This window comes from Myripristis murdjan, chromosome 23 (genome assembly GCF_902150065.1).
Source record: "Myripristis murdjan chromosome 23, fMyrMur1.1, whole genome shotgun sequence".
In the NCBI taxonomy this organism is placed as follows: Eukaryota; Metazoa; Chordata; class Actinopteri; order Holocentriformes; family Holocentridae; genus Myripristis; species Myripristis murdjan.
Window position 1 is genome coordinate 24,570,522 of NC_044002.1, and position 27,370 is coordinate 24,597,891.

General features: G+C 43.3%; 1 protein-coding gene across 2 annotated transcripts in view; it reads right to left on the reverse strand.

The window, feature by feature from the left end:
- The window catches only part of etv6 (ETS variant transcription factor 6), a 49,361-nt gene extending 29,253 nt beyond the window's left edge, over nucleotides 1-20,108 (reverse strand). The window contains exons 1-2 of one of the 2 annotated variants that reach the window (XM_030046148.1): nucleotides 19,679-20,108; nucleotides 10,343-10,469 (exon numbers count right to left, since the gene is read on the reverse strand). In XM_030046148.1, the coding sequence (XP_029902008.1) occupies nucleotides 10,343-10,469; nucleotides 19,679-19,708 (157 nt within the window). In that variant the 5' untranslated portion in view covers nucleotides 19,709-20,108. Of the gene's footprint in view, nucleotides 1-10,342; nucleotides 10,473-19,678 lie in introns of both variants that reach the window. The other variant, XM_030046147.1, reaches the window with a different exon arrangement.
- Nucleotides 20,109-27,370: the final 7,262 nt, after the last annotated feature.

The following is a 27,370-nucleotide window of genomic DNA, read 5'->3' on the forward strand; positions in this document are numbered from 1 at the left end:
TTTAGCTCGTAGCATTAGCGCTACGGACTAACTGAGCTATTGTTACCCTAGCTGCTAAATTAACGCTATGCTAGAAAACAAAGGTAAACATAAGGTTCAGACAACATGCAGTCTTTACCAGATAACAATATAAAAATAAATAGTAAGCTGCATTTTTGACAGCCACACTACAACATCTTAACGCATCAGTTAAGCAAGCTAGCCATTAGCAAAGAAGTTAACTAAAATGCTAAATTAACGCTACGCTACAAGGAAAGATGATAAACACGAGACAATCTGAAACGATATCAGATAATGATAAAAATATTAACAGATCACAATAAACAGTGTTTTTGATATTTGGTAATCTCAGCAGATTATCCGTTAGCAACGGGTGTTAGAAAAAAAAAAAGTATTTCATAAAAATGTGAATAAATTGCTAGTTTTAGCTTATAGCATTAGCAGGCAGATCTACTTTGGTGGTGGTGAATGTGCTTTTGGCTGTTAGCCTAGCTGCTAAATTAACGCTACGCTAGGCGGCAAAATTGTAAACATAAGTTCAACATTCAGCCTTTACAAGATAATGATATAAACACTGATAGAAAATAATAAGGAGTGTTTTTGACAACAATAAAAATAGCGTAGCTTAATGCAGCAGTTAAGCTAGTTAGCCATTAGCAAACACGTTAGCCAAACTGCTACATTAACCTTATGCTAGAAGGCAAGCTCGTAAAAAAAAGCCAACCTGCAGCTGCGTCAGATCATGATAAAACGACTGACTGATGATAATAACAACAGTGTTTTTGATGTTTGATAACCACTCTTTAATAGATTAGCAGATTAGCCGCAGATTAGCCGCAGATTAGCACCGCTCGCTTCGTTTGTTCACTTTGAATGAGACGGTTCATCACCGCCGTGAGTCAGCGGCGTGGGTTTTTTTTTTGTTTTTTTGCACGTCTTCAGCTTCTTTTGGGCGTAACAACATGGCGGCTGAGTCACTTCCCCTGGTTTCTTCGACAGTGGGCGGATTATCCTGACGTAATCCGGCCACAGCGGATTAAAAAGATGAGTGGTTCATTCCAAACAAAGCGGAGGACACGTCACTTCCTGTGGCGGCAGGAAGGAGTTCAGGGGGAGATTCATGAAGTGGATACGGGGCTGGCCTGGCTGTTTTGTCGTACAAATCGTACACAAACGAGGAAACGAGGTTTATTTATAGGAAAATGTCAGATTACGGCGTTTAAATATTCATCAAGAGCAGCAGCAGCAGCAGCAGCTATGAATATTCATCCTGACCTCAACACCAGGCGGAGAGCTAATCTGATTCATCCCAGCAAAGCCTGAAATGAACACGCAGCGTCACACTGTGCATTGCGTCAGTGTGTGTGTGTGTGTGTGTGTGTGTGTGTTCGCGTTGACGTTCCGGGCGAAAGCGGAGCCACATTTGCGATTTGCAAAGCCATGTGGAGCGCTGCGTTGTGAACAGGAAGAGAGGGGGGTCGCTCTCAGTTTGGTCGTTGGCATGTGAGAACAGTTTCCCTTTCAGAGGAGAAAAGAGAGGGAGTTAAAACACACACACACACACACACATGCACGCACACGCACACACACACACACACAGAGTCATACACACACACAACAACAACATTTATTCAGGAAGCGCCGTCTGCCCACTCAGGAAATTCCTGAGGACAAGAGCTGCTTCCAGGGGCAGGAAATTTCCCCTCAGAAAGACCGAACACACACACACATACACACACACACACACACACACACACACACACACACACACATACACACACACACACACACACACACACACACGGTTTATAACCCCAATTCCCCCATACAGTAAAATGGGTGCCATACTACAGAGAGAAACAGAGCAAAGGAAGCTGATTGGGGGTTTGCAGGCATGTACAACACACACACATACACACACACACACACACACACACACACACATATACACACACAAATACACACACACAAACAAACACACAACCGGTGTACACCTACACTACCTCTGGCAAGCACAAAGACATAAGACTCTTACTCTCATCCACCCACTCATACAAGCATGCATAGTGCAAACCCAGCTGTGAGCACACACACACACACACACACACACACACACACACACACACACACCAAGGAAACTAGCAAGTCGTGTTTCCATGGACATGGATTCTTTTTCTTTCTTTTCTTTTTTTTGTGTTTTGTGCGAGCACCCAGCCAGATACACTGCAAAAAAAAAACCCTGCATATCAACAAGCCTCTTCTTCTCATCTTCAGGACTAAAATCTGATTTTTCCAGCAGTGGGATGAGATAATCCCACTTGTCTCCAATGCAGATTAACTTGTTTTAGGGATTCTTGGAGTGTCAATGTGCTGAAACGAGGCAGGTCAGCCAGCCGGTGAAAAAAAAAAAATGACACCGGATTCAAGAAAACAAAAACAACCCTTACAGAAAGAAAATATATTTACCAATATATGACATGTAACATACTACAATATATTACATTTAATATATGGAATTACAATAAATTTATATGTAATGTATTCGAAAATGTCTTAGCAATACATGGAATAATAATTGGTGAAACATATAATGCAATATATTACAATATATTGCATCAATATATTTTAATATATGGAATAATACATAAGTAATTGCGCATTTCAGATGTTGCAATATATTGGAAAACATATAGACTAGTTCCCATATATGGAAATGTATTATCTAATAGATCACATGATATTTTCCAATATACTGCAATATATTTTTGTTTCGTGATTAGCAATCAAATCACGTGGGATTATCTCATCCCACCAGTGGATTTTTGACCTCGTTTGAAGAAAAATGAGATTTGAGCCCTGAAGATGAGGCTGAATGAGTTGGAAAGCAGCAGATTTTTTTTGCAGTGTGTTTCTCTTTTACACACCAGAAACAGGCAGAACAGTAAAATGTGACGAGCCCCTTCAATAATTCAGGGGTTTCTCAGAGACTTTGGTTTATCGGGGTTTAATCTGCTCTTGTTTTGTTGTTTCGTCTCTCTGTGTTTGTTCAGGGTTGCGTCACGCTCTCTCTCGCTCGCTCGCTCGCTCGCTCGCTCGGGCTACGTGGGCGCTCTCCGCCGTTGTTGCACGGGTTGTGACTGATTATGCATCAAATAAAAAAAAATAAAGAAATAAGTAAAAGTCCTGGCCGTCGCTCAGCCCGAGCCGCGTGGCAGCCGAACCCTCCCCTGCCTTTCAGCGCCCGTCTCGCCCGTGACATTTGTGAATCGCTGCTGTCGCTCGGCGCCCAGAAATCACACACACACACACACACACACACAACAAAAACGTCACAGCTGTTTGACTCCCAAGCGTCTGTGCCGAGCTCAGAGGCGAGAGACTTTTTGTTGTTGTTGTTTTTTTTTTTTTGCTTCTTTTTGCTTCAACAAAACAGACGAGGAGAGAGACGCCGGGATCCTCGTGTGTTTACATCCCAGAGTTCAGCCGCTTTGACTTCAGCCGCTTTGACTCCAGCCGCTTTGACTTCAGCCGCTTTGACTCTAGCCGCTTTGACTTCAGCCGCTTTGACTTCAGCCGCTTTGACTCCAGCCGCTTTGACTTTAGCCGCTTTGAGTTCAGCCGCTTTGACTTTAGCCGCTTTGACTTCAGCCGCTTTGACTTCAGCCGCTTTGACTTCAGCCGCTTTGACTTCAGCTGGTTTGAAGTGACATCGTTTCTCTGGTTTACGTGGATTCACTCCAACCCAGTGAAACCGTTTTCCATGTTGGTAATATTCTCCTTTTTAGCAAAATCTCTCACTCAGAATGCCACTACTCCTTGAAAACAGCAACTCTTTAATTTTGTGACTTTGTGCCGTAATCAAAGATAGTAGATAAAAACAAAGATGGCCGACTCCATGCCTGCTCCGTCATCGTTACTGTAGACGCCGCCGATGTGCATGTAAACACACTGAGGATCATCTGAAATCTGAAATTATGTTTTCACCGACGCTGAAAAACCTTTAAAGTCCCCAAGAAACGACCTCGCATGACCTCGACTTCCTGTCAAACAGTGACATCATCATCATCCTGCTCCGGTGGGCGTAAAATTAAAATTTCAACCGACAAAACCTTCACACCATCTGTAAAACATATTACCATCGTTTCAACATTTCAACATCTCATATTCTTAGGTCAGTTTATTGTATATACTTAGCCCTTATTGTCTTTAGTGTATATATTTAGTTTATTTAGTCTCTATTGTATATACGTCTTCATTTTAATTTTAATTTTATTTTATGTTTTTTATTGATGATGCTGCTGTAACGTGGGAATTTCCCAGTTTGGGATCAATAAAGTATACCTATCTATCTATCTATCTATCTATCTCTCATCCACCTCATCCTTTCAAAATAAAAGTGTTTTTCTCTGATGTCCTGTTGGTTTGCACGGATCAAGAAAATAAGAGTCCCACCCCCTCCACTCAGAAACGTGTTTACAGTCACATTTAAGGCACTAAGAGATTTTTTTAAATAGAGAAACTTATAAGTATGTAACATTTATGATCAGAGATTAATTTTTAGGGATTAATAAATGACCAGAGGTTGACTTGGATCGCATGACAGTCACACATGATTTATTATAAATAACTAAATTCTCTGTTTTTGATGCAACACAAAACCACATTTATCCTCTCAGGAGAGCGTACTCGAACATTTTCATCGGACGGTAACGACATTTTAGCGTGAACAGAAGGAACAAAATGAAGAAATAAAGATGCTTTTTGAGATTTCTCCAGATTAGCGTGGACTCGTCGTACGGCAAGCCAGAAGGTTCAGTGGATGTGCGGTTTGTTTGTGCTTATCGTCATCAGTGGAAATTTTTGTTTAGCAACAGCAACACATTTTCTACTTTCATGTATAATTTGAATAAATCAGTTGATTAAACACGATCTCATGTTTGTGCATCAAATCCAACTGCCTTCCTCTCATTGGCTAACACCCCGTCGTCAACGTCAGGCCCCGCCCCAACATCCTCTTTCAACAGGAAGTAAAAAAAAAAAAAAAAAAAAAAATGACAGAGGCAAGATCCTCACAAACCATCAGTCCAGCGCCTTCACTGCCAACTCTGTAAACACAACCCCCGTGACCTTTGACCTTCACAGTCTGAACAGCCCAAACACAGAGCTGCAATAAATACAGAAAAAAAAAAAAAAAAAAAAAAAAAAAAAGCAGAAATTGAGTGTATTTATCCAGATTGTGGAGTAATAAACTGCAGTAATAATTAAAAATGAAACCTGGGAAAACCTGGGAAATCTCCCTCAGCCAAAGCAAACAACAACAACAACAACAACAACAACAACAAAATACCAAATGCAGAGAGTTTGTCGGTGCTTATGAGCGATTTTATCCGAGAGCCGCCTGCTCCGATCAGACGGCGGCTTCCACCGTAACCGGGCGGCGTTCCTGATTTCCTGATTTACAGCCTCCGAGTTTCAGCCGAGAGAGTTAAACATCGAGCCTGGTAGCATTCTTTAAGAGTGAGGAGCCGGCTGCTGCTCCCCCCCCCCGATCTAATCCACTTCCTCCCCAGGAAATGGAGAAGGCGGATTTCTGCCCACACTGCAATTTCCTCCCTCTCTCTTTTTTCTCTTTCTCCCCTCCCTCCCTCCCTCCCTCCTCCTCCCTCCTCTCTCTTCCTTCCCTTCCCTTCCCCCCCGGGACAAAATTGTCTTTGAGTGTGGGGGTTAATGGACGGCTTGTTTCTTCAACACGTGTGTTTAGATGGAAGGGGAGAGAAAAGAAAGAAGAGGTGTTTTCAGCTGTGTGTGTGTGTGTTCACACACACAGAGAGAGAGAGAGAGAGAGAGAGAGAGAGAGAGAGAGAGAGAGAGGCATGTTGGTGTCTGTCTGAGGGAGGAGGAAAGGAAAGTGGATCCCCGGCGGGAGCAGCAATAAATTAAACACCAAACGAGAGAAAAAAATCTTAATGTTGCAGACGTGGGAAGAGTCAGGCCTGTTCCTTAAACCTGAATGACGTATATATAAATAAATTTAAAAAAAAAAATAAAAAAAAACAAGCTGTGGTGCAGAAAAGCGCTTCCCCAGCAGCCGCGGCGGCGAGGCGGCCCGTCAGATTACGCGACAGGAAGCTCGCCGCGGACCCGCCGAGCGCTCTTCCTTTTTCTGTGACAATGGCAGAAAGGGGAAGTGGGCCGGAGGAAGGGGATTTCCTGCGTGTGCGCTCCGTCCACGTGCTCGCTCCACCTCCGCCGAGCCCTGGAGTTCACACACACACACACACACACGCGTGCGCGCTCACAGGCCTGGTTAAATATTGACGGGTGCACTGACGGCTCTCGAGCGGCAGGTCCGTGTCCTGGCAGCGCTCCAGCCCCGCCCGCCTCTCCCATTGGCTGGAAGCGGGCGGCGACCCGGCGGGGGCCGACGCGAGGCCCCCGGCAGGCCGACGCGACGTCACGCTGTTGCTTCATTTCATTGACTTTTCAAAACGTGTTGCAACATATTTTCTTTTTTTTTTTTTCCCCCTCTTCCCTACCCAACCTTTCCTTCCCTCCCGGGTCTCTCTCTCTCTCTCTCTCTCTCTCTCTGTGTCTCTCTCTCTCTCTCTCTGCAGCAGACAAACAAAACTGGATAAGAGAGCGGAGAGACTGCGACATGTGTCAGACCCAGAACACCAAATAAGAGATTTCCTCACTTCCCTGGAGGACGCTCTGTCCGTCTCCTGTGTGATTTGGCGAGGTTTCCACCCCGTCCCCCCGTCAGCCCGGCACAGCGGAGCGCGAATTAAAGGCAGATTCTGTCATTATTGCTGGTTTTATTCAGCAGAGAGCAGCGACAGGTATGCGCGCCATTGTTTTTTGGAGAGAAATGCATCCAGCTGCGTCGTAGTGAGGTGACTGGAGCTTCGTTTAGCTTCGTTTATTTCTCGTTTTACGCAATAAAACAAAGCAAAACAGCTCCCGAAATAACATTTTTAATGCATAAACCAACACCGACAAAGTGGATCATGACAACATAAACAATAACAAGTCCTGGTTCCCATTTTTGTCTTTTCCTGCTCTTTTCTTATTTGAATCGGAAAGTAGATCCGGCACGTGACGTCTGTAGGAAAAACGGTGCAAACGACCTGAAAGGGCTTTCACAAAAAAAAAAAAAAATTGTGATTACACTGAAAAAAAATGGGAACCAGGACTTGTTGTTGTTGTTGTTGTTTTTTTTTTTATGTTGTCATGATCTTTGTTGGTGTTTCTGTGCTCAAAGTGTGATTTTATTTTGGAAGCTGTTTTTGCTGTGGAAGTGAAGGGAGAGACACAAACACAGAGCTGTGGATTAGCAGCTAATGAGCAGATTTCACCTCCACACACACACACACACACACACACACACACACACACACACTACACCAAAGGATAGTTTTGCATTTACTACTACATAATTTTATTTTTTTATTATGTACATATTTCTTCAGTACTTCTTATTTATTGTTTCGTTGTGCAGCTTGTACAATGACAATAAAAGCTACTTAAAATTTAAAACTTTTACTTTTGCTTCAGCCTTTAACTTCTTTCCTGATACGGGACTGAGGTTCTTGTTGCAGCTGTCACCTGCAAGCGTCGCCGAGTCAGCGATCAAAGCGATCAAACACGATTGGTCGGCTGCGGGTTGGAGTTTTTCCCCCCCATTGGCTGTCGCTCTTTCAAAATGAATCAGAGCACGGCAGCTCAATCCAGATTTATGAAACACACACAGAGAGAGAGAGAGAGAGAGAGAGAGAGAGAGAGAGAGAGAGGGAGAGGTGTGAGCAGCCAAGCTCCTGCACGTCTGCAACAAGACTCGACTCGGCTGAAAGACATTACTGTAACTGAGAGATTCACTGGAAAAATAGATTTTTATTTCACTTGGCTCGATCATCAACTACAACCAAACCTTCACCAGTCTCGCTTTCCAGGATGACTGGATGTGTGTGTGTGTGTGTGTGTGTGTGTGTGTGTGTGTGTGAAGCCACACACTGGCTTTTGACCCAGTCTCCTCTTGCACTTTGCACGGCTGCACCGCTGCACTGCTTTTAAAACGCTCTGCACCTGATTTTACACACTCATTCATTTTATTTTATTTTATTTTATTTCATGCATTCAGTGTTTTCCAATTTGGGTTTTATTTCCCATCTCACGTTACATTAAATTAAGTCATCCCACCCCTGCTTTCACTTGATTTTTGCGTTCTATGTATTCTATTTTAAGAGAGGAGACGCTGGTCTCCTTCCTCGCTGCTGATGCATGAAGACTGAAGGACCACGTCTCAACGTAATGACATTCACTTAGAGGGAATATGAAATAATGAAGAATATCAACTAAAATGTCAGGACTTGGAAATTTCCAGGCCGGAGAGTGACTGTGAAAATCCGAGTCTGGAGAACTGACACTGATTTTCCATCTTATGTTACATTCATTCTGGTATTTTATCCCTGTTTTCTCTGTTTGTCTCTTCATCACGGGAGGCACTCGGTGCACGGCGTTTCTTTATTGTGAAGCACCTGGAGCCGCATCACCTGCATGAAAGGTGCTGCGCAAATAAAGATTATAATAATAATGATAACAATAATAGCTACTAATATTATTTACTGTTGAAACATGAGAGACATGAGTCAGACTCAGGTAGGGGTTGAGGCTCAGGTGGCGCTCTCACCTGGACACACTGAGCTGAGATCGTCTGAACATGTGGACTGTGAACTCTCTCTCTCTCTCTCTCTCTCTCTCTCTCTCTCTCTCTCTCTCTCTCCCAGCTGCCCTGCTTCCTCTGTCGTTCGCCAGGTCCCGTGGATTCTCTCGCTCCGTGTCCTCCCTTTTGTTATTTCCTCCGGTTTCGCTCCCCGAGGTGGATTTTGTTGCAGGCCTGTTGGTCGGCGGCGGCGGCGGCGTCTCCCTCTCCAGCCTCGGCCCGCCGGACGCTCCGGGGCGGTCGCTCTGTCGGTCGCTCTGTCGCTCGCTCTGTCGGTCGCTCTGTCGGTTCTGGTCCAGCGGATCCGTCTGGGGTTCAGGTCTCTGACCCCGGATCTGCTTCGACGCCTCGCAGCCGAGAGGAAACGCATGACTGGTCCTGCACACAGGCGCCGGTAATGGAGTGTGTGTGTTGTCATGATTTGATGTGACACGGATTTTAACCGTTTAAAGGGCCGCTCCACTTATTCTGCAGGTTTAGTTTAAAATCTACAAAATGTACAAACTTTTCATTCCTGCTGATCTCCTCCCAGAGCGAGCAGTGGGGTTTCAGAGCTGCCACATCACTCCTCCTCCCTTTCCTCCAGCCGCTGGTTTCCATTCATTCCACTACGATATGAACATGAACTTTCAGAGCCTTCACACTTTCTTCACTCCAGTTTTCCATCAGCGGAATAAAGTCCTCCACATGAGTTTTCCTAAAAGCAGCAGCACTGTTGGCTTTTCAGGACTTTTTCACACTGAAACGCTCCCTCCTCCTCCTCCACCTCCTCCGCCAGGGAAAATAGTCCCTAAGCGGGGAAACGTTTTGCTTGATGTCGTCTGGGATTTTAGATATCACAACATCATGATATGGAGTTTCAAAAGCTGCATCACAGTAAAGAAATGCAGTTTTCAGAGCTTATCAGACTGATCTAGCTGTTTTAATGTTTGTCTCTAGCTGCTTGGTCACCAAATCCAAATTATTAATGACTGTTTATTGGAAATCTGTTATCTAAATATCTGATGAAAGCACCAACAGTCATGCCTACAATATCGATATCGAGGTATTCTGTCAAACGTATTGCGATATCTGATTTTATCGCTCAGTCCTAATTTAAAGTCACTGGTGTGGTCCTTTAAAGTGATAGTCTGCGACACTTTCATGTGAATAAATATCCAGTGATCCATCCCATAATGAGCTCGTGAATCTTTTCCCTTTCCTTCTTTCCTGCGGCACAGGAAGTGACGCGCCTCCCGGTTTGTTTGTGATAAACAGAAGAAGAAGAAGCGGGTTGGTCAGCGTGAGCCGCGACAGCCGACGCGACCGAGCAAAGACAAAGAAGAAGAGAGACAAACTCAAAGTGAAACCCAAGCCCCGCCCACCCGCTTTGATTGACGGGTGCAGGAACATCACTTGATTTAGAAAATTACAAAAAAAAAAACATAATTCTGCAGATTATTTCTTCAACAGCAGCTAAAAACACCGACCAAAAAAAAAAAAGAATGATCAATAACTCCTGTTCAAGGGACCGATTGATCGATGAGGTGTAGGAGTCACTGCTTATCTCTGTATGTATCTGTGTGTGTGTGTGTGTGTGTGTGTGTGTGTGTGTGTGTGTGTGTGTGTGTGTGTGTGACTCACGCAGGTGCGCAGGCAGCCTGGCAGGCTCGTCCTCCATTCGGCTGGCTGGCCTCGCGGCGGGAGCATGGACGGGGGAGGAAGTGGAGTTTGGCAGGGGGCTCGCGGAAGGACTGAAAGAGCTCCTCTCCTGCTATGAATAGACACAGAGACACAAAGCATGGCTCACAAAGCTCCGCCACACACACACACACACACACACACACACACACCGGCCTTGAACCCAAACAGCCCTGCACCGCCTCGCCTTGACCGCAACCCCACTAACCTCGATTTCATCCCGTTGAGTCGGCCAGTGAAGTCGAGCTCGTCCCTTTAAATCCTAAAACGCTGATACATATTTATTCAGCTTCAATGAAATAATCCAGATTAGAGCCTCCAGCTTCACTGTTTACATTTAGGCTGAGTAAAAACCGTCTGATAAGATGTGAGTTTACCTGCGACGAAGCTTTTACAAAGTGGTTCTGCCTGCTGGGAAGGATCCACTCTGCAGGAAATATACATGAAATATGAATATAATAACGGCCATGTATGTAAAATGTATCGCTGCGAAGCTTCAACCACTAATCCGTTTTCTGGATTTTTTTTTTTTTTGGTCATAGTGAACAAACGTCCTCGCTCGACGACCATGGCGGCAGATTTAAAGCACAAACACACACACCTGACCTCTGACTTCAGGAAAACTGGAGATAAAACGTGCTTTATCAAACTTACATTTACATTTTTTATTGAACTAATTACAGCATAGGCAAATTATTTTAGGAATTATACTAATTATACTAATAATTATTATTATTATTATTTTTTTTTTTTATCACACGTACCCCCTGCAGTACTCCAGCATACCGCTAGGGGTACGTGAACCCCCATTTGAGAACCACTGGGCTAAGTCGTGTTGTCCAGTGGTGGCGCCCCCATCAGGTCATCGATCAGACTGTCATTATCAAACCTGGCTGGCTGGATTGGACTTTTTGCATTTTAAAGATTTAACGTTTACAGCAACAAAAAAAAAAAACTTCTATCAGCCACAGAGCGGCTGTGTTTCTGTCCCTCCTGGAAACTCGTCCCGTCACCTGACCTATTTTGTGACCAAAGTACAGCCCGATGTAATGTTACACCGCTTTACCACCAAATACACAGGTTTCACATACGTAGGGTTCATTTACACAGCACTTACAAAAACAAAACAAAACAAACAAAAAAAAAAAAAACAGGAAATATATGCTAATTTACTTCCAGGTTGCCTGGTGTCTGAATCTTGCTGAAACACACGGTCCAACACTAAGGTAATGATTTATTGGTCATGTATCTTATCAAACAGGTTAAAGTTACACTGAAAGGAAGCACTGCCTAACTAAAATAAAGCCCAGGTCCTGTATCATCGCACTTATCAGCAGCTGACCCGTTTCCACCTCTGCCAATCAGAGCCGAAGACGATGACGATTCACAGGATTCACACAACGGGACCAAAGTGCCGGCTGACCCGTTTCCACTGGACTCAAGTCCCGACGGTGGTGGTGGGATTTAACGATCCATCGATCTGGATCAACGCATCGATTGAACACTTGACGATGCAATAAGATCGACGAAAAGCGCAACCACTGATCACCGTCGCCATCTTTCAAGGTCATGCCACTTTTATTTTGAAATTCTCACAGCGGGAAAATGTCGCCGTTTCCACCTGAGTGCACCTGAAACCGCGTACGTAGCCGCTAGTGAGCGCCACGCTAATAACGACAAGCGTCAAAGAAAAAGACGAGGAGGAGGAAATAAATCAGCTGAGCGGAAATACTTTGGGATTCAAGAGAAAATAAAATACACACAGGAAACAGGACGGGGCTTCGACCAGCTTCTTCCCACGAAAACTGAATCCCAGCTCTGAAAACGCAGCGAGGATCACAGCTGCTGTTTCATGCTTTATTCGCCGAGACACGCCGTCCAGAATGACGGTTTTCGTGAGTTTTAGGGTGCTTTCAGACCTGTGGCCCGTTTGCTTTGTTCCGATTCAGGGGCTAAATCGATCCAGTTGTTTCGTTTTTCGTTTGGGGCGTTTGTGTTCACAGCGCCAACGTCTGTAGCGGGTCAAAGCTGTAAACAAATGCCATGCGCGAACCAGCTGTTCTCTCATTGGTCAGAAATTACCCCGAAAGAAGAAGTTTCCTCTTCCGCTCTTACCCCGGGAAAAACAAAAACCATGGAGCATCTTCAGCGTGTGGTTAGTTTGTTTCTCTGTTTCTGTGGTTAATGTACCCAGTGGCGGTTCTGCCCATGTTGCCACCCTAGGCAAAATTACTGCCTTGCGCCCTTTCGTGTTACTACTCCTACCTACTTTTTATATGGCCGCGACAAGGAATCGCCGACGAAGATGGGCTCTGACGCTGGTTGAACCACGGTTATGAGCAGAGGTCACGTTAACCGAATATTTTCCGTCATTGACGGGTTTTTTTAAACGGTGACGGAAAAATCTGAAGGCCATCTGTCATTTTGAGAGATTGCAATTCACACGCCTGACCACTTGGTGGCAATGACGGAGCTGATAGCAGTCCGGTGCGGTGCCAGTTCTCCGGCTTACCGGTGTGACTGCGAAAAAAAAATCTGGGTTCGCCCAGCTTTATCTAACAGACATATCTCTGGATCCAATAGAAGTGCAGCTTTCGTTCTCAACCACACTAACAATAGGCCTTCTAGCCAATCAGAAGTAGGGCGGGGGCGGGACTTGGGTGTTGACAGTGAGGCGCTCCATGTGTAAAAAAAGAGAAACGGAGCTTTGCGCCTATATACAGTGCCATTACGATAACTCCTTAGGACTACCGACACTTCGACCATCCGATCACAGAAGAGTCCCCGGGGTGTCACGTTTGTAATATGAACTTCTCAGTACCATAACTCCTGAACCAATGGTGCAGTCGAAAAAAAATGAGACGGTTTCTGAGAGCAGAGAACCGGAGCTTTCCGATGGTGTGCGAAATCACTCAGTCATTGCACAATTCTGACAATTCTACAACCATAAAAAGCAAAATAAATCAAGGCGGATTTAGTTTAATTGCAGGGTTAATAAGAATAAATGGCGATGGGCTTGGAATGGCAATAGATAGTTACAAGATAGTTAATATTTCAAATAATGTATATATGTTATATGATGAAATTTGCCGCATTCAAAACGTCGCGGCAGTTGAGTGGCAGAAGTTTCTTTAAAAAGATATGGTTTGGATTTTCTGTTCAGCTAACTTTGGACTGAATATTAATTAAAAATGAATGAAAATGAAATGGTATTAAATATGTCCTTCTTATCGTTTAAAAAATTAAAGTGACTGGTAAAAATAGATTATGACGGGGTTTTTATGACCCTGTCAGTCAAAATGACAGACAACGAAAAAGTGTAGCGCGACCTCTGGTTATGAGTGAGTTGTGTCGGTTGCTGTGTCGATTCTGTTCTCGCTGCAAACGAACCGCTCCAGGGCTCGAATGGAAGCGAGCCGAGACCACCTCATCTAGGCGATCTCGGCCCGCTCGTTTTGTCCCGCGTCCGAGCGCGATCGCTGTGTTCACGTGTCCAAACAAACCGATCTTTAGGGGCAAACGCTCCCTGTTTCGGAACAACGGCTCCAAACGGGACAGGTCTGAAAGCACCCTTAGTGTACTCTCAATCCCATGGCGACATCCCATCCCATGGAGTTGACGTGATGCACAGCGACGACGCGTGTTAATGAGGACACGGCTTCAGCAGAGCATCTTTGAGTCAAACAAGCAGGAAACACAGACACACACACACACACAGAGCGAGCGAACGAGGCATTTCTCCACAGATATCGTCTGTCTTCTGTCGAGAAAGTTGCCGGCGAGGCGGTGAGGAGAGAGGGAAGAAGAAATAACGGAACAAGTAAGCGGCACCGGGGGAGACAGCTTTATTTATAGCAGCGTCACAAAAAACGCCGGCTGCTCTTCGCTCCACGGGGAAAGTGTTTACAGGAACGGTGTCACTCGTTGTTTTTTTTTGTTGTTGTTGTTTTAAAGCAGATCGTCTGCATGCTCGGTGTGAACGTGGTTTCTCGATCCCATGTCGTGGCTTCAGGAATCCTGGTTTTTCCGTTTCTGACGCGTCTCAAATGGAAGCGAGGTTGATTTCTGATGAACTGTTCAGATGTGAGTTTGACCTTTTCTCAAAAAAGTTTCTCCTGATCAGAGAGAAACGAGCCTCTGAAGCAGCGTTCGGACCGTCACAGGAGACTAAAAGGCTGAATAATGAGAGCAGCTCTTTGAAATGAAATCAATAAAACGTGCAAAAAATTTTTTTTTAAATGTAATCGCTGCTACTCCCATGTTTTTTTTTCCTGCATCTGAGGTCACAAGGAGCCAGCGGTGCACATCAGCTCACTGATATCTGATATTTAAAGGTGCAGTACGTCACTTTGGGACATAAATTTTAAATGCAGAGAAATTGAAAATGGTATATAAGAAAAACTGTGTTTCCCTGCAGATTATTTTGGTCTGAAAAACATCCTCCAAAATGATTTTTCCTTTGATTTGTTATAAAATGGTATAGAAACTGAAAACTTATACAAGAAAAAAAAATGTTTCCCTACAGATGTATTAGTGAAAAACATCCTCTAGGTTTCTAACTGATTTTAAATGCTCCTAAATGATTTAAATTATCATTTTAAAAAACTGCATGTACAGTAACAGGCTCTGCTAATGTCAGTAAATATCTGGCAAAACTACATACTGCACCTTTTTTCAAAAAACAGGCCAATATCAGCCCAGTATATATCAGTGTAGCTGAAACATGGACGTGTGTATTTCCATGTTAAAGGAGAAGGAAAACTCAGCAGGTTTGTAGGATTTTATGAAGGTTGTTTTCCCAGTTTTTGTTTTTTTTTATCGCTGAAGCTGCACAACCACCAGAGAACAAACACAAACATCTGCATCACATCTGCATCTGGACGCAGCAGATACCAGACCCACAGAACAACAGAGCCCCGTCAACCAATCACCGACGACTTCGCCGTCCGGCCGCCGTCGCGCCGTTTTCAGTCGACCCGGGACGGCGGCGTTCAGGTGGAGCGGCTCACCGCAAACACAAGAGGAGCCCCGGGGCCAAAAAGCCGATAAAACGTTTGCATGAACTCTTCAGCGACGTCGGGCTCCTTCTTCATGCAACTCAGGTCTGTCCAATGAAAATCACAAACTAGGCTAGGCTAACGAGAGAGCTAGGCTAACGAGAGAGCTAGGCTAACGAGAGAGCTAGGCTAACAACAGAGAAGCTAGGCTAACAACAGAGCTAGGCTAACAACAGAGCTAGGCTAATAACAGAGCTAGGCTAACAACAAAGGGGCTAGGCTAACGAGAGAGCAAGGCTAACGAGAGAGCTAGGCTAACGAGAGAGCTAGGGTATTAACAGAGCTAGGCTAACAACAAAGGGGCTAGGCTAACAACAGAGCTAGGCTAACAACAAAGGGGCTAGGCTAACGAGAGAGCTAGGCTAACAACAGAGAAAGGCTAATAACAGAGAAAGGCTAACAACAGAGGAGCTAGGCTAACGAGAGAGCTAGGGTATTAACAGAGCTAGGCTAACAACAGAGCTAGGCTAACGAGAGAGCTAGGCTAACAACAGAGAAGCTAGGCTAACAACAGAGCTAGGCTAACAACAGAGCTAGGCTAACAACAGAGCTAGGGTATTAACAGAGCTAGGCTGACAACAAAGGGGCTAGGCTAACAACAGAGCTAGGCTAACGAGAGAGCAAGGGTATTAACAGAGCTAGGCTAACAACAGAGCTAGGCTAACGAGAGAGCTAGGCTAACAACAGAGCTAGGCTAACGAGTGAGCTAGGGTATTAACAGAGCTAGGCTAACTACAAAGGGGCTAGGCTAACAACAGAGGGTTAGGTTAGCAACAGAGGGGCTAGGCTAACATACAGCTAAGCTAACGACAGAGGGTTAGGCTAACAAAAGAGCGAGGCTAATGCTAACAAATTAGAAATAAATTGTTGGTTTTGGTAGAATCTTGGCTCTCGTGAGTCTCTTCCCCTGACTGTTGTTTATTTTAGTTTGATGTGAGCCCTGGACGACAGCAGCGTCTGTAACGTCGCTGTCCAGTTTTTCCCGCCGTTAGCTGACACGCCGCGGCCTCTCCGGCTCCGCCGCGGCCTGATGACATCAGCAACACTCGCTGCTGATTGGCCCGATCGTCCAGGTGACTCTGCACACCTGGCAGGGGGCGTCCAGGAGGAGACGGCGGGACGGTGCGGCGGCCTAACCCTTCATCGCACCGGGAGCCCATGTCTGAACAGCTGGGGAACATTAAAGGGACATTTCACCCATAATGCATAATCTCTGTACCAGCCATCTTCGATCCAGGCGGCAAAACTGGATTTTTAATTTTTTTTTTTACGATTTCACAACAACAAAACACTGTCAAAAGTCAAGTTTAAAACGCTCACACTCGTCCCGCTGAATAATCCTCTTTGCATCAGGATTTGAGCGGAAATCTTCGTCTGGGACTGGACGACTCGGATTTGAGCTTTTTTTTTTAAACTGAACATTTGACAGCGTTTTATTGTGAAATCTCGTAAAATCTAAAATTACCGACCCATTTGCTGGGTTGTTTTTTTCCACTGGATCAGAGACGGCTGGTGTTTTTTTTTGGAACGTAACTTCACCGTGGAGGCTTGTGTGACACTTTGTCCATCAGCGGTCGAGGGCCGTGCACAGTGAGACTTTAACGGGTGAAATGTCCCTTTAACCTGCTGCTGCACCGGGGCAGTAACTCGGCGATGTGTGGGCTCAGCGAGTCGAGGTTAAACGAGGATCACGCCGGCCGTCTCCCTTTTACGATGTGTCCCAGTGCAGCTCTTTTGATGTGACAACACTAACAAGGACACTGCGATAAAAATAAAAAATAAAATAAAGTAATAAAAAAATAAATGACCAAAAAAATCAAACGGCGTGAGGAAACCGAGCCTCGATTTTTGCTTTCCTTTATAAATCTGGAGGGAGTCGCTGTCACCACCCGGAGACCTGCGGAGCGACTCGACCAGGAATTTCCTGTGGAAGTGAAGCAATAATCTTTTAATCTTGTGTTTCCTCCTGTTTGGAGCTGCGGGCTTCATGCCCCCGCTTGACTTCCACACACACACACACACACACAAACACACACACGCAAACACACACACACACACACCTCAGAGTCGCTTTACAAAACTCAGCTGTCCAAAAAGGGGAAGCACTCCCTCTTTATCTCGCTTTCTCTCTCTTTTTCCTGTGCCAGTTCTTTCTCCATACAGGCGTGTGGAGCAGGTTAACGTAAAGAGTCTAAACACACACACACACACACACACATAATCGAGCCGTTCTGACCTCGGACTTCTCCTTCTGAAAAGGGAAAGTGATTTCACAAAACGCTCTGTGACACAGCCCGGCCTGCGGTGTGACGGAAAAGACAGACTGCTGCTGCTGCTGCTGCTGCTGTGGTGGAAAAACAAAAAAAAAAAACAAACACACAAAAAAAAAATCCTCAAAAATGATTTCCCAGCATGCACTCACATCACAATCAGGAATAACACACACACACACAAACACTTTCTTCTAATGCTTCTTTTTGATTCATGATAAAACCGGTGTCATTTTTCCTATAATAATAATAATCCTATTGAGTCTGCAGTGACATTATGACACTGTAGTAAACACACACTGACTGAAGTTTATACTGACCTTATCACATTTTATGGCATTTCTTTTGATTCCTATAATATAGATTTTTTATTGTTATTGTGTCCTTGAAAGTGTTTCCCTCTGTTTCCTGTGATATCCTCATAAAACTCCTGTTTCACCTCTTACTGTTTCCTTACTAATTCCTCCTCTTTCCTATGGTAAACCTTATAATATTCCTGTTTCGTGCCCTATGATATTCCTACAGGTCCCTTAACTTTACTCTGTGGTGCTCATGAGGAGTTTCTACTGACTTTTATGGTACTTGGTGCATTCATTTCCTATGGTATCCCTACAATACTCCTGCTTTATGTGCTGTGGTTATTCATGTCATATGGTATTTCTTATAATATTCCTGTTTTGTGCCCTATGATATTCCTATAGGCACCTTTAAGTGAATCTGTGGCGCTCGGTGAGAGGTTTACAGTGGCCTTTGTGATACATGGTGTAATTATTTCCTATGATATCCCTATAATATTCCTGTTTCATTCCCTATAATGTTGTTATAGGTACTTAAAAGTGAATCTGTGGTGCTTGGTGAGGAGTTTATAGTGACATTTATGAAACTAGTGCGTTTATTTCTTATGGTAGCCCTATAAAATTGCTGCTTTATGCCCTATGATATTCCTATATGTACCATTAAAGGGAATCTGTGGTGCTCACAGGAGTTTATAGTGACCCTTATGGCACTCGGTCCCTTCATGTCCTATGGTATCCCTATAATATTCCAGTTTTATGTGCTGTGGTTAGTCTTATGCGGTGAGTTTAACTTTTGATACTTGGTGCATTCATTTTCCTACAAATTCTCTCTCTTGTCTATGGTATCCCTATAATATTCCTGTTTTATTCCCTGTGATACTCCTATAGTTACCTTAGAGTGAATCTGTGGTACTTTTATGGTGACCTTTATGAAACTTGTGCATTTATTTCCTGTGGTATTCCTGTAATATTCCTGTTTTTGTGTCATGAGCTGCGGTTATTCCTACGGGTGAGCTGCGGCGAGTTTAACTTTGACACTTGGTGCGTTCATCACTATGGTGTCCCTGTAATATTTCTATAATATCCCTGTAAGCCACAGCTCTGGTATGCATGCACAGGATCCCCTTTTCTTTGCCGGGTTGTTTTCCCCCCTCACCCTGCTTCATTCTCTGCTCCTCACTGCGAATGCAAAGGACGTTTACTGCGACAACATGGCTTTAGATAAAAAAAAAAAAAAAAAATGAGGATGATTTTTTGGGGGGGCTTTTGAGTTTGAGTCACGACCACAGCAGCAGCAGCGGCAGCGGCAGCGGCAGCAGGGACATGCATCGCTGCAAGTGGAAGCGAAACACACGGAGACGCAGCAGCGGCGGCGGCGGCGGCGGCGGCGTGAGGCTCAACAAGCAACAGATGACTGGCAAAACAAACGCCAGTTCAAACCCAGACCAAAGTGTACAGAGATGACGGTGAATTTCAGCAGAAAGACGCGGCGCCGCAGCCAAACTACAAACACGTCCAGGTTCAGTACAGCGCAACAACACGGGGGTGAAACCGCCTGCAAGTGCGGCGCGGTTACCGTAAATTATAATCCCTGCGCCTTAGAATAAAATAAACAATAAATAAATTCTCAAGAGAGGAACAACCTGAGTGCGTTACCTTGGTCGAAATGGAGGAGGATTCCGACATTATCTCCCGTCAACTTCTCCCTCTCCTCCTTCCACTTTGCTCGTATTTTGGTTGTGATCCTCTTCTTCTTTCTGGAGGAGGGCTGCTGGGGGCTTGTTGTGGCGAGCTGGAGCCGCAGCCGGGCGGCCGATCCCGGGCACAAGAAGTTGGTGTTATTCGATGGCCGCTGGATCCATAACACGGCTGTCGGTGTGTGTTGTGTGTATGTGTGTGTGCGTGTGTATGTGTGCGTGTGTGTGGGAGAGAGAGCGAGAGGAGGGGAAAACTTCTTTTGTCTGTCTTTTGTCAGTGTTTTCCTTCCTTCACATGTCGGCAGCGCGCTGGTTAATCCCTTCCTGGAAGAGCAAGATTGAAGAATCTCTCTCTCTCTCTCTCTCTCTCTCTCTCTCTCTCTCTCTCTCTCTCTCTCTCTGCCTCTCTCTCTCTCTCTCTCTCTCATTGATCTGGATGTGTGTAAAACGGTGAAATGACGTGAATTCCCAGCATCGAGCCTTGCCCCCTTAAAGGGAAACCCGAAGCAGGAAATTGCCGATCATGTTGCACACAGCCGCGGCCCGAGCCAGAGCGCACGGGCTGCTTCTTGTTTGTTTGTTTGTTTGTTTGTTTGTTGTTTGTTTGTGTTGTTGTTATTATTACTTCACTAAAACCCTCCAATGCAAATGCGATTACACCCGCAGCAAACTTCACAGGCCGGCGCAGGCAGCCCGTGGACTTTAATTAGACCTGCAATTCACTTTAGGAGCAAACCTCAGCCCCTCAGGGAATATTACAGGCACATGAAAAGGAATATTATAGAGACAGGAGAGAGAAAAACAAACAACATTAATGAAGTCATTGAAAAAAAAAAAAAGAATCCCTGTGGATGCAGTATTAATCGCTACAGGAAGTTATAGGAATATTGTAGAGATATCTTAAGAGATAAACAATATAAAGTAATGTAATAATATGAGGGGGTAATGAAAATCAAAGAGGCCTATGAAACAATGAAATGTGCAATAAAGCTGCTTTCAAGTCTTCAGTGATCAACACAAATGTCATCTACTGTAACTATAAAAAATATATATACTATAGGAACACCATGTGTAAGAATACCTGGGCAAAATAAAAAATAAATAAATCAATAAATAAATCAATATTATAGGAGATCAATCATTTTCTATAGGCCTACACTAGTTGATAATTGCTTCGAAACATTTATTTAATAATATTCAAAAGAACAAAGTTGCTAAAAAAGCCATTTTTTTTTACAGTGTACAGCAGTGTAGTTCACGCACAGTTAGCTCTGCCTTAATTGGTGTGTGTGTGTGTGTGTGTGTGTGTGTGTGTTTCCCAAAGTGAGGTCCGGGGCCCAGCAGGGGTCCTTGAGAGTTTTCCAGGCAGTTCCTGGAAAACAGCAGATTGTTAGCTGGTGATTCATGTGGCCTGTTCACATCAACAAGTCACCTCCAGATTAAAACTGTAAACACATCGAGTCTGTGCAGGGGGCGCTGTGGAGCTCACCTGCAGCCCTGCAACATCAACACACACACAAATATCAGCGAACATTAATGTTTGATAAAGTGAACCATGACCTTTTCCTAACTTTAACCACGTAGTTTTGGTTGCTAACAAAGCAAACAGAGCAAATAAACATACCTAAAGAAGCTAACAGGCTAATATGAGCTAGATAATATCAGCAAACCTTAGCTAATGTTTCATAACACTGACCAAAGCTGTGTCCCACTTCAGGCTCTGCATCCTTCAGTCGGCATCTGAAGGCCAGTTACGTCCCAACACTGTGAAGGCCTGTCCCAATGCATCCAAAGTCCAAGGATCCTTCAAAGTCGTCCTCCTTCTCAGCCATTGGTAGCCGATTCGGAGGACGCACCGCAGGGTTGCCAGGTCTGTGAGACAAAAGCAGCCAAACAGCAACTCAAAACCAGCCCAAAACCCGCCCAACCGGGTATAAAAACGGCCCAAAAATCAGCCCAATACCAGAACTCAAAATATGCCCATAAAAATCCATATAAGCTATGTTGCTTCCAACAACAGTCCAAGTCCAACAGCATTGCTATAATTGCAAAATGCACTATAATATCTATAAAATAACACCATAAACATTAAAGGCAATTTCCCGAAACAGTTCTTTCACCTATTTAATTTACAGTATATCAGAACTTAAAATATAATATGGGATACCTTACTTCAGCTGAGTGGTGCTGATGATGTGATTGGTCATGTGCTGAGTGGCCTCACACAGCATTGGCATATTATTTGTCTGTGGAGCAGGTGACATATGTGGATAGTTTATATGCTGTTCTGACCCGGAGTCAGTTTGACAGGATTTGGGTATAAACATTGGTCATTCAAAATATGAATCTTTATTCATGTCTGCCCAAGCTCAACCCGCGGACAAAATTTGTTACCCGCAACTACTCTTAAAAAGTAGCCCAATTTGGCGGAAAAAACGCGGACGCACCACGACTATCCTTCTCGGGCTCCCGTATCCCAAAATGCTTTTTTGCGTGCTGCTGCTCAGTCTAAAAAAGTGAACTGAAATGGCCACGGCGGCATCTAAATTCAGATTTCACTATTATAAAATACCGTATTTCACCAATTAATCGCCTGGGCGTTTAATATGCAAAATCGACTTGGACCCCGGGCGTTTAAAAGAACCAGGCGGCTATTCGCTGCAGGCCTTTATTTATGTTTGCACCAGGACATTATCGTGATGACAGCTACTGTCCAACATATTTACAGTCGGTCGATTTAAGATTACGGTGCACCCTTTTGACAGAAAACGGAAATGCCGCACTGTTAGTCTGCAGCTAACTGTTTACTTCTGCAAAAATAAGGTGAATAGCCTTATTTTGGGTTACCTCAATATAATGCAAATAATCGCCCCGGCGGTTATTCGGGTGGGCGTTTAATACGCAAAATGGGTGCAGACCCCAGGCGATTATAAGAACCAGGCGGCTATTTGCTGCCGGGCGATTAACTGGTGAAATACGGTATTCAGTTTTTACTCATTTGAACATCCAACGCCATACATGTTAAACCAAAACCCCTTTCTTTACTGTCCTGTTCTGTCTGACGGAAAGCAACGTTATCTTTCTGTCTCCAGAGTTTGTTGTCATGGGAACGGCGGTGACCCGACCAGGAAATACTCCGAAGGCTGGACCGTCCCGTTTGGTTGACGGGGAGGACGCTTCGAAGGATGCAGACCCTCATGACTTTTTCCTAACCATAAACCAAGTCGCTTCAGCAGCTAACAGAGAGAGCAGCGCAAATCAAAGTGTCTAAAATAGCTAACAAGGTAAAAGCAGCTAGCTTATAACAGTGAGTGTTAGCTAATGTTTCATAACGTTAACCAAGCAGTTTTTGTGGCTAACAAAGTCAACATAGCAAATACAAGTGCCTAACGTAGCTAACAAGCTAATGTGAGCTAGCTAATATTAGCAAACGTTAGCTTCCGTCTCATGACGTTAACCGTGGCTGTGTCCGAAATCACCCCCTAACCACTATTATATATAGTGCACTATATAGTGGTTACGCCATTTTGTAGGGGTGTCTGAATGTTTAGTGATTATTAATGTTCACTATATAGTCCACTGGATGTATCCCACAATCCACCACAAAATGTAGTGGACATCCAATGGTCACTAACCAGGCAATATATCCCATCATGCATTGCGGAACGGCGCCGAACAACGGGCGAAGTCGTGTCTGAAACGGTCCACTACTGAGTCACTATATAGTCCACTACACTGAATTCCCTATAGTGAGTAGATAGATAGATAGATAGATAGATAGATAGATAGATACTTTATTCATCCCGAAGGAAATTCACAGTTTCCAGCAGTATCCACAGAGTACAAGATTAAGTAAATTAAAAATAAAGAATAAAAGATGACCCTGGAGATCTAAAGATCTAAGTACCAATGTGCAAAAAAACAATGTGCAAAAAACCAATAAAACCAGTGTGCATCGATGTATACAATGTGCATAGATGAGGAGGGAGGGAGTGATTTCGGACACAGCCCTTGACCTTGTTCTAACATTAACCAAGTTCTTTTGGCAGCTAACAAACAAACAAAGCAAATGAACATACCTAAAGAAGCTCATGAGCTAACTGATATCAGTAAACATTAGCTAATGTCTTATAACTTTTGACTTTTTCCTAACTATAAACCAAGTAGTTTTGGTGGCTAACGGAGAAAAAAGCTCAAATAAGTGTCTAAAATAGCGAACAAGCTAACGTTAGCTAGCTAATATCAGTGAACATTAGCTACTGTTCTATAACGTTAACCGTGACCTTTTAGCTTTAACCAAGTAGCTTTGGCGGCTAACAAAGCTAACAGAGCTAATGAATGTGCCTCAAGCAGCTAGCAAGCTAACATTAGCCAGCAGTCACGTGATGCTGATTTTATTCTGCCGACTGGATTTTGCTGTGAACTTGAAAAAAAAATCCCAGCCTAGTTAAAATAAATCCACCGGGTTAAATGTCTGCAGCTGAAACATGTCAAAAAATAAAGTGATTAAGTTACAGATGTTATTTTAAAATAAAGCAGAAAAGTGCAGACGAACTTTAGATGGGGAACTTGTTTTAATTGCACTTTGTTGCAGCGCAGTTTTATCCAGTGACCACTCGGGGACGCAAATGTTCAGAACCATATTTATTTATTTTGTAATTAATCACGCAAAGTAGGAAATTGTAATATTTCCAAATCAAAAATCATATGTGCCTTTTTGTTTGTTTGTTTTTTAACACTAGCCCAACACAAAATACTGCTGTATTTACTAAAATCTGTTTTCTGCTTTACTTGCAGACCCTGTCCTTTTGAATATACATTTTATTTTTATTTTTTCACCAGGATAAAATGATAACAGGCTCTGTGTTTCTCATTAGGAAGTTGGTTATATGAGTTCAAAATTAATATTTAATTTGAAGCTTCTAAATATGTTTAACAGGTGAGTTTTTTGTGAAATCTTTAACTAAAGTTGCTTTTTTCCCTAAACTGACCAAACTGACACAGCATAGAAACCCACTGTCCAATAGTCATTACTATACATGAAGGTAAATGAGTCGATGGTGCCCCCATGTGGACAGAAGCGGTACTGCACCAAGCCAGATTAAATAAAAAATCCAGACTTTACAGCTCCACATAAAAAGGAAAAGAAAAACAGAACAGCCCTATATTAATACACTATGAAATGGCTGTTTGTAATAGTTTATATTTATATTTATGTGATATTGATAAAGATTTTACATCAGAGACTCTTTACAACATGAATCAAAGACTGAAATTTGGGGAAGATCTAAATAATTTAGATTTGTGGATTTTAAATTTACCATTTCCTATTTTGTCATCAACACAGGTGGACGATTAAACCTGACAAGCTTATGACTTGTTTTATTTTATTCTTATATTTTTAATTTTGCTGCCTTTGTGATGCACTTTGTAACGAGGATTTTTAAAAGGACTATTTTTTTCCCCTCTGTTGGACTCTGAGGCTGATAGTAACAAAAACAATAAAGTCAAGCACAAAGCGAGCGATATCATAACCAACGCAGACAAAAGCAACAAGTCACTTTTATTTCTACAGCACATTTAAAATCAACAGGAGTCGACCCAAAGTGCTTTCCATACTAAAGTATAAGATTAAAGGAGTAACACATGGAAGACAAGACCAAAATGCACAACATGCACACACACTAAAAGCTAAAATCAAGTAACAAAATAAGAAATAAAGAAGAGGAAATGAATATTAAAAAAAAAAAAAAAAAAAGGAATCCAGGATCCAGTGGATGTTGATTCTATAAAAAAAAAAAAAAGGAAAGAAAAGAAAAAGACACATATGAGGGTTGTGGGGAAATACAGACAAAGAAACAGGAGATGAATTTATTTAACAGCTGAATAAATGCACATGAACACAGCAGATTCAAATTTCTCTTGTGTCCACACTTAAAGGAAAAGGGTTTATAATCTTAATTTTAAACGCATACTAAATAAGGATATGGACATCAGGAATAACTAAATCAAGAGAAAAATGACATTGACTTGGCAGTATTTATTTATGCACAGGCGGGTGAGACCACCTGACCAGGAGAGCGAGGGGGGGCGGGGCCAAGGTGCAAAGGCGATCAGTTAACAAGGAACCGTGAAGTGCACTACCAAGGGTGGAAGGGAGTGAAGGGAGTGAGGGAATCAAACCAACAGGAAATGGTGGTTTCCTCAAACCAGTACAAACTGAATAAAACCATCAACAGATTATTTAATCCTGTTAGGCCAAGAGATTCATATGTGACACGTGCTTTACATCAACAGTGTGATTTAAAAAAAAAAAAAAAAAAATCCCTGAAAACCCGATGTAAATAATGTGATCCATGTCTTCTGCCCCCTGCTGGATCATCAGTGCACTGCAGCACCAGAGGCCTTTGAACTGGGATCCAAAAAGGACCCACTGCCCGATATTTTTTACCAGTTTTGAGAAGTTAATCTGACGTGATGTGCTGTAGCTTTAGCGCAGGAGATGCAGAATATGTATAGTTTTGTCGTACAACATGAAAAAAGTCATGTTTGAAATTCTTTGAGGAAAAAAATGAAAGGAAACTCAGATTAAGGAGTTAAAAATGTTGTTTCGGCGCACATTAAATTGCAACAAATTCCGGATACATCAAATACAACACAAAAAAAATCATAAATGATAAGTGTTATTTAATAGTTTTTTTTAATTTGTCAGAAGGCTCAATTTACAGTCTAATTACAAAGAATTATTTTATTTATTTATTTATTTATTTTGGGCAATTATTAGATGGCTCAGGCTTTACAGGGTTAAAACTCAGGCCTACTCACATTAGCCCATTCATGCTGTGCCGAAGCACGTTTGACCCCATAATCCAGATTATTTGACTTGTGTGAGCGCTCCGTTCCGTGCTTCAGTACAGCACACTTCCTCCGCTCTGGCACGGTTGGAGGAGGTGTGCTTCAGTACGGTGCGGGCGTTCATACACGAGGTCATGCACGGTTACGCACGCAGCACGCCGCCTCGTGCAATCAATAATCAACCATGTTGTCTGTCCCTGCATTCCAAATCTCATACTTCTACTTTTTACTTTTAGTATGTACTGCAGCTGCCCTTACAAAGTATGCAGTGTAGTATGCAGTATTGTATGATATTGTATGATGTATGTAGTGTGTCCCAATAGTATGCAGTGTAGTGTGCATACTATTGGGACACACTACATACATCATCCCTGACCTCCGACCCTCTCGCTCACTTCCTCTGCCGTCCGTAGCGCCACATTTGAATGTTGTTGTCAAAATGCCGGCGCTGTTTCATACTGCGCTGTCGTCTTCTGTCTTCCTGTCGCTGCTGCTGTCACTGAGCGAGATTTGGGTGATATGTGTGTCTATGTATTGGAACGTACTAATTCTTTTTTTTTTTTTTTTTTTTTGCATACTAAATAGTATGGTAGTATGGGTATTGGAACACAGGGTGTGTCTTTTTTTTGTCGTTGTCCGTTGTGCTGCAGCAACCGTGTATAAACAAAAATAACCCTAGCTCCCACCCCTTTTATTTTATTTTATTTTATTTATTTATTATTATTTTTATTGTTATTTTTTCTTTCTTTTTTCCTCCCCTTAAATTTTAGTCATGTGGTTTGTTTTATTAATGTAC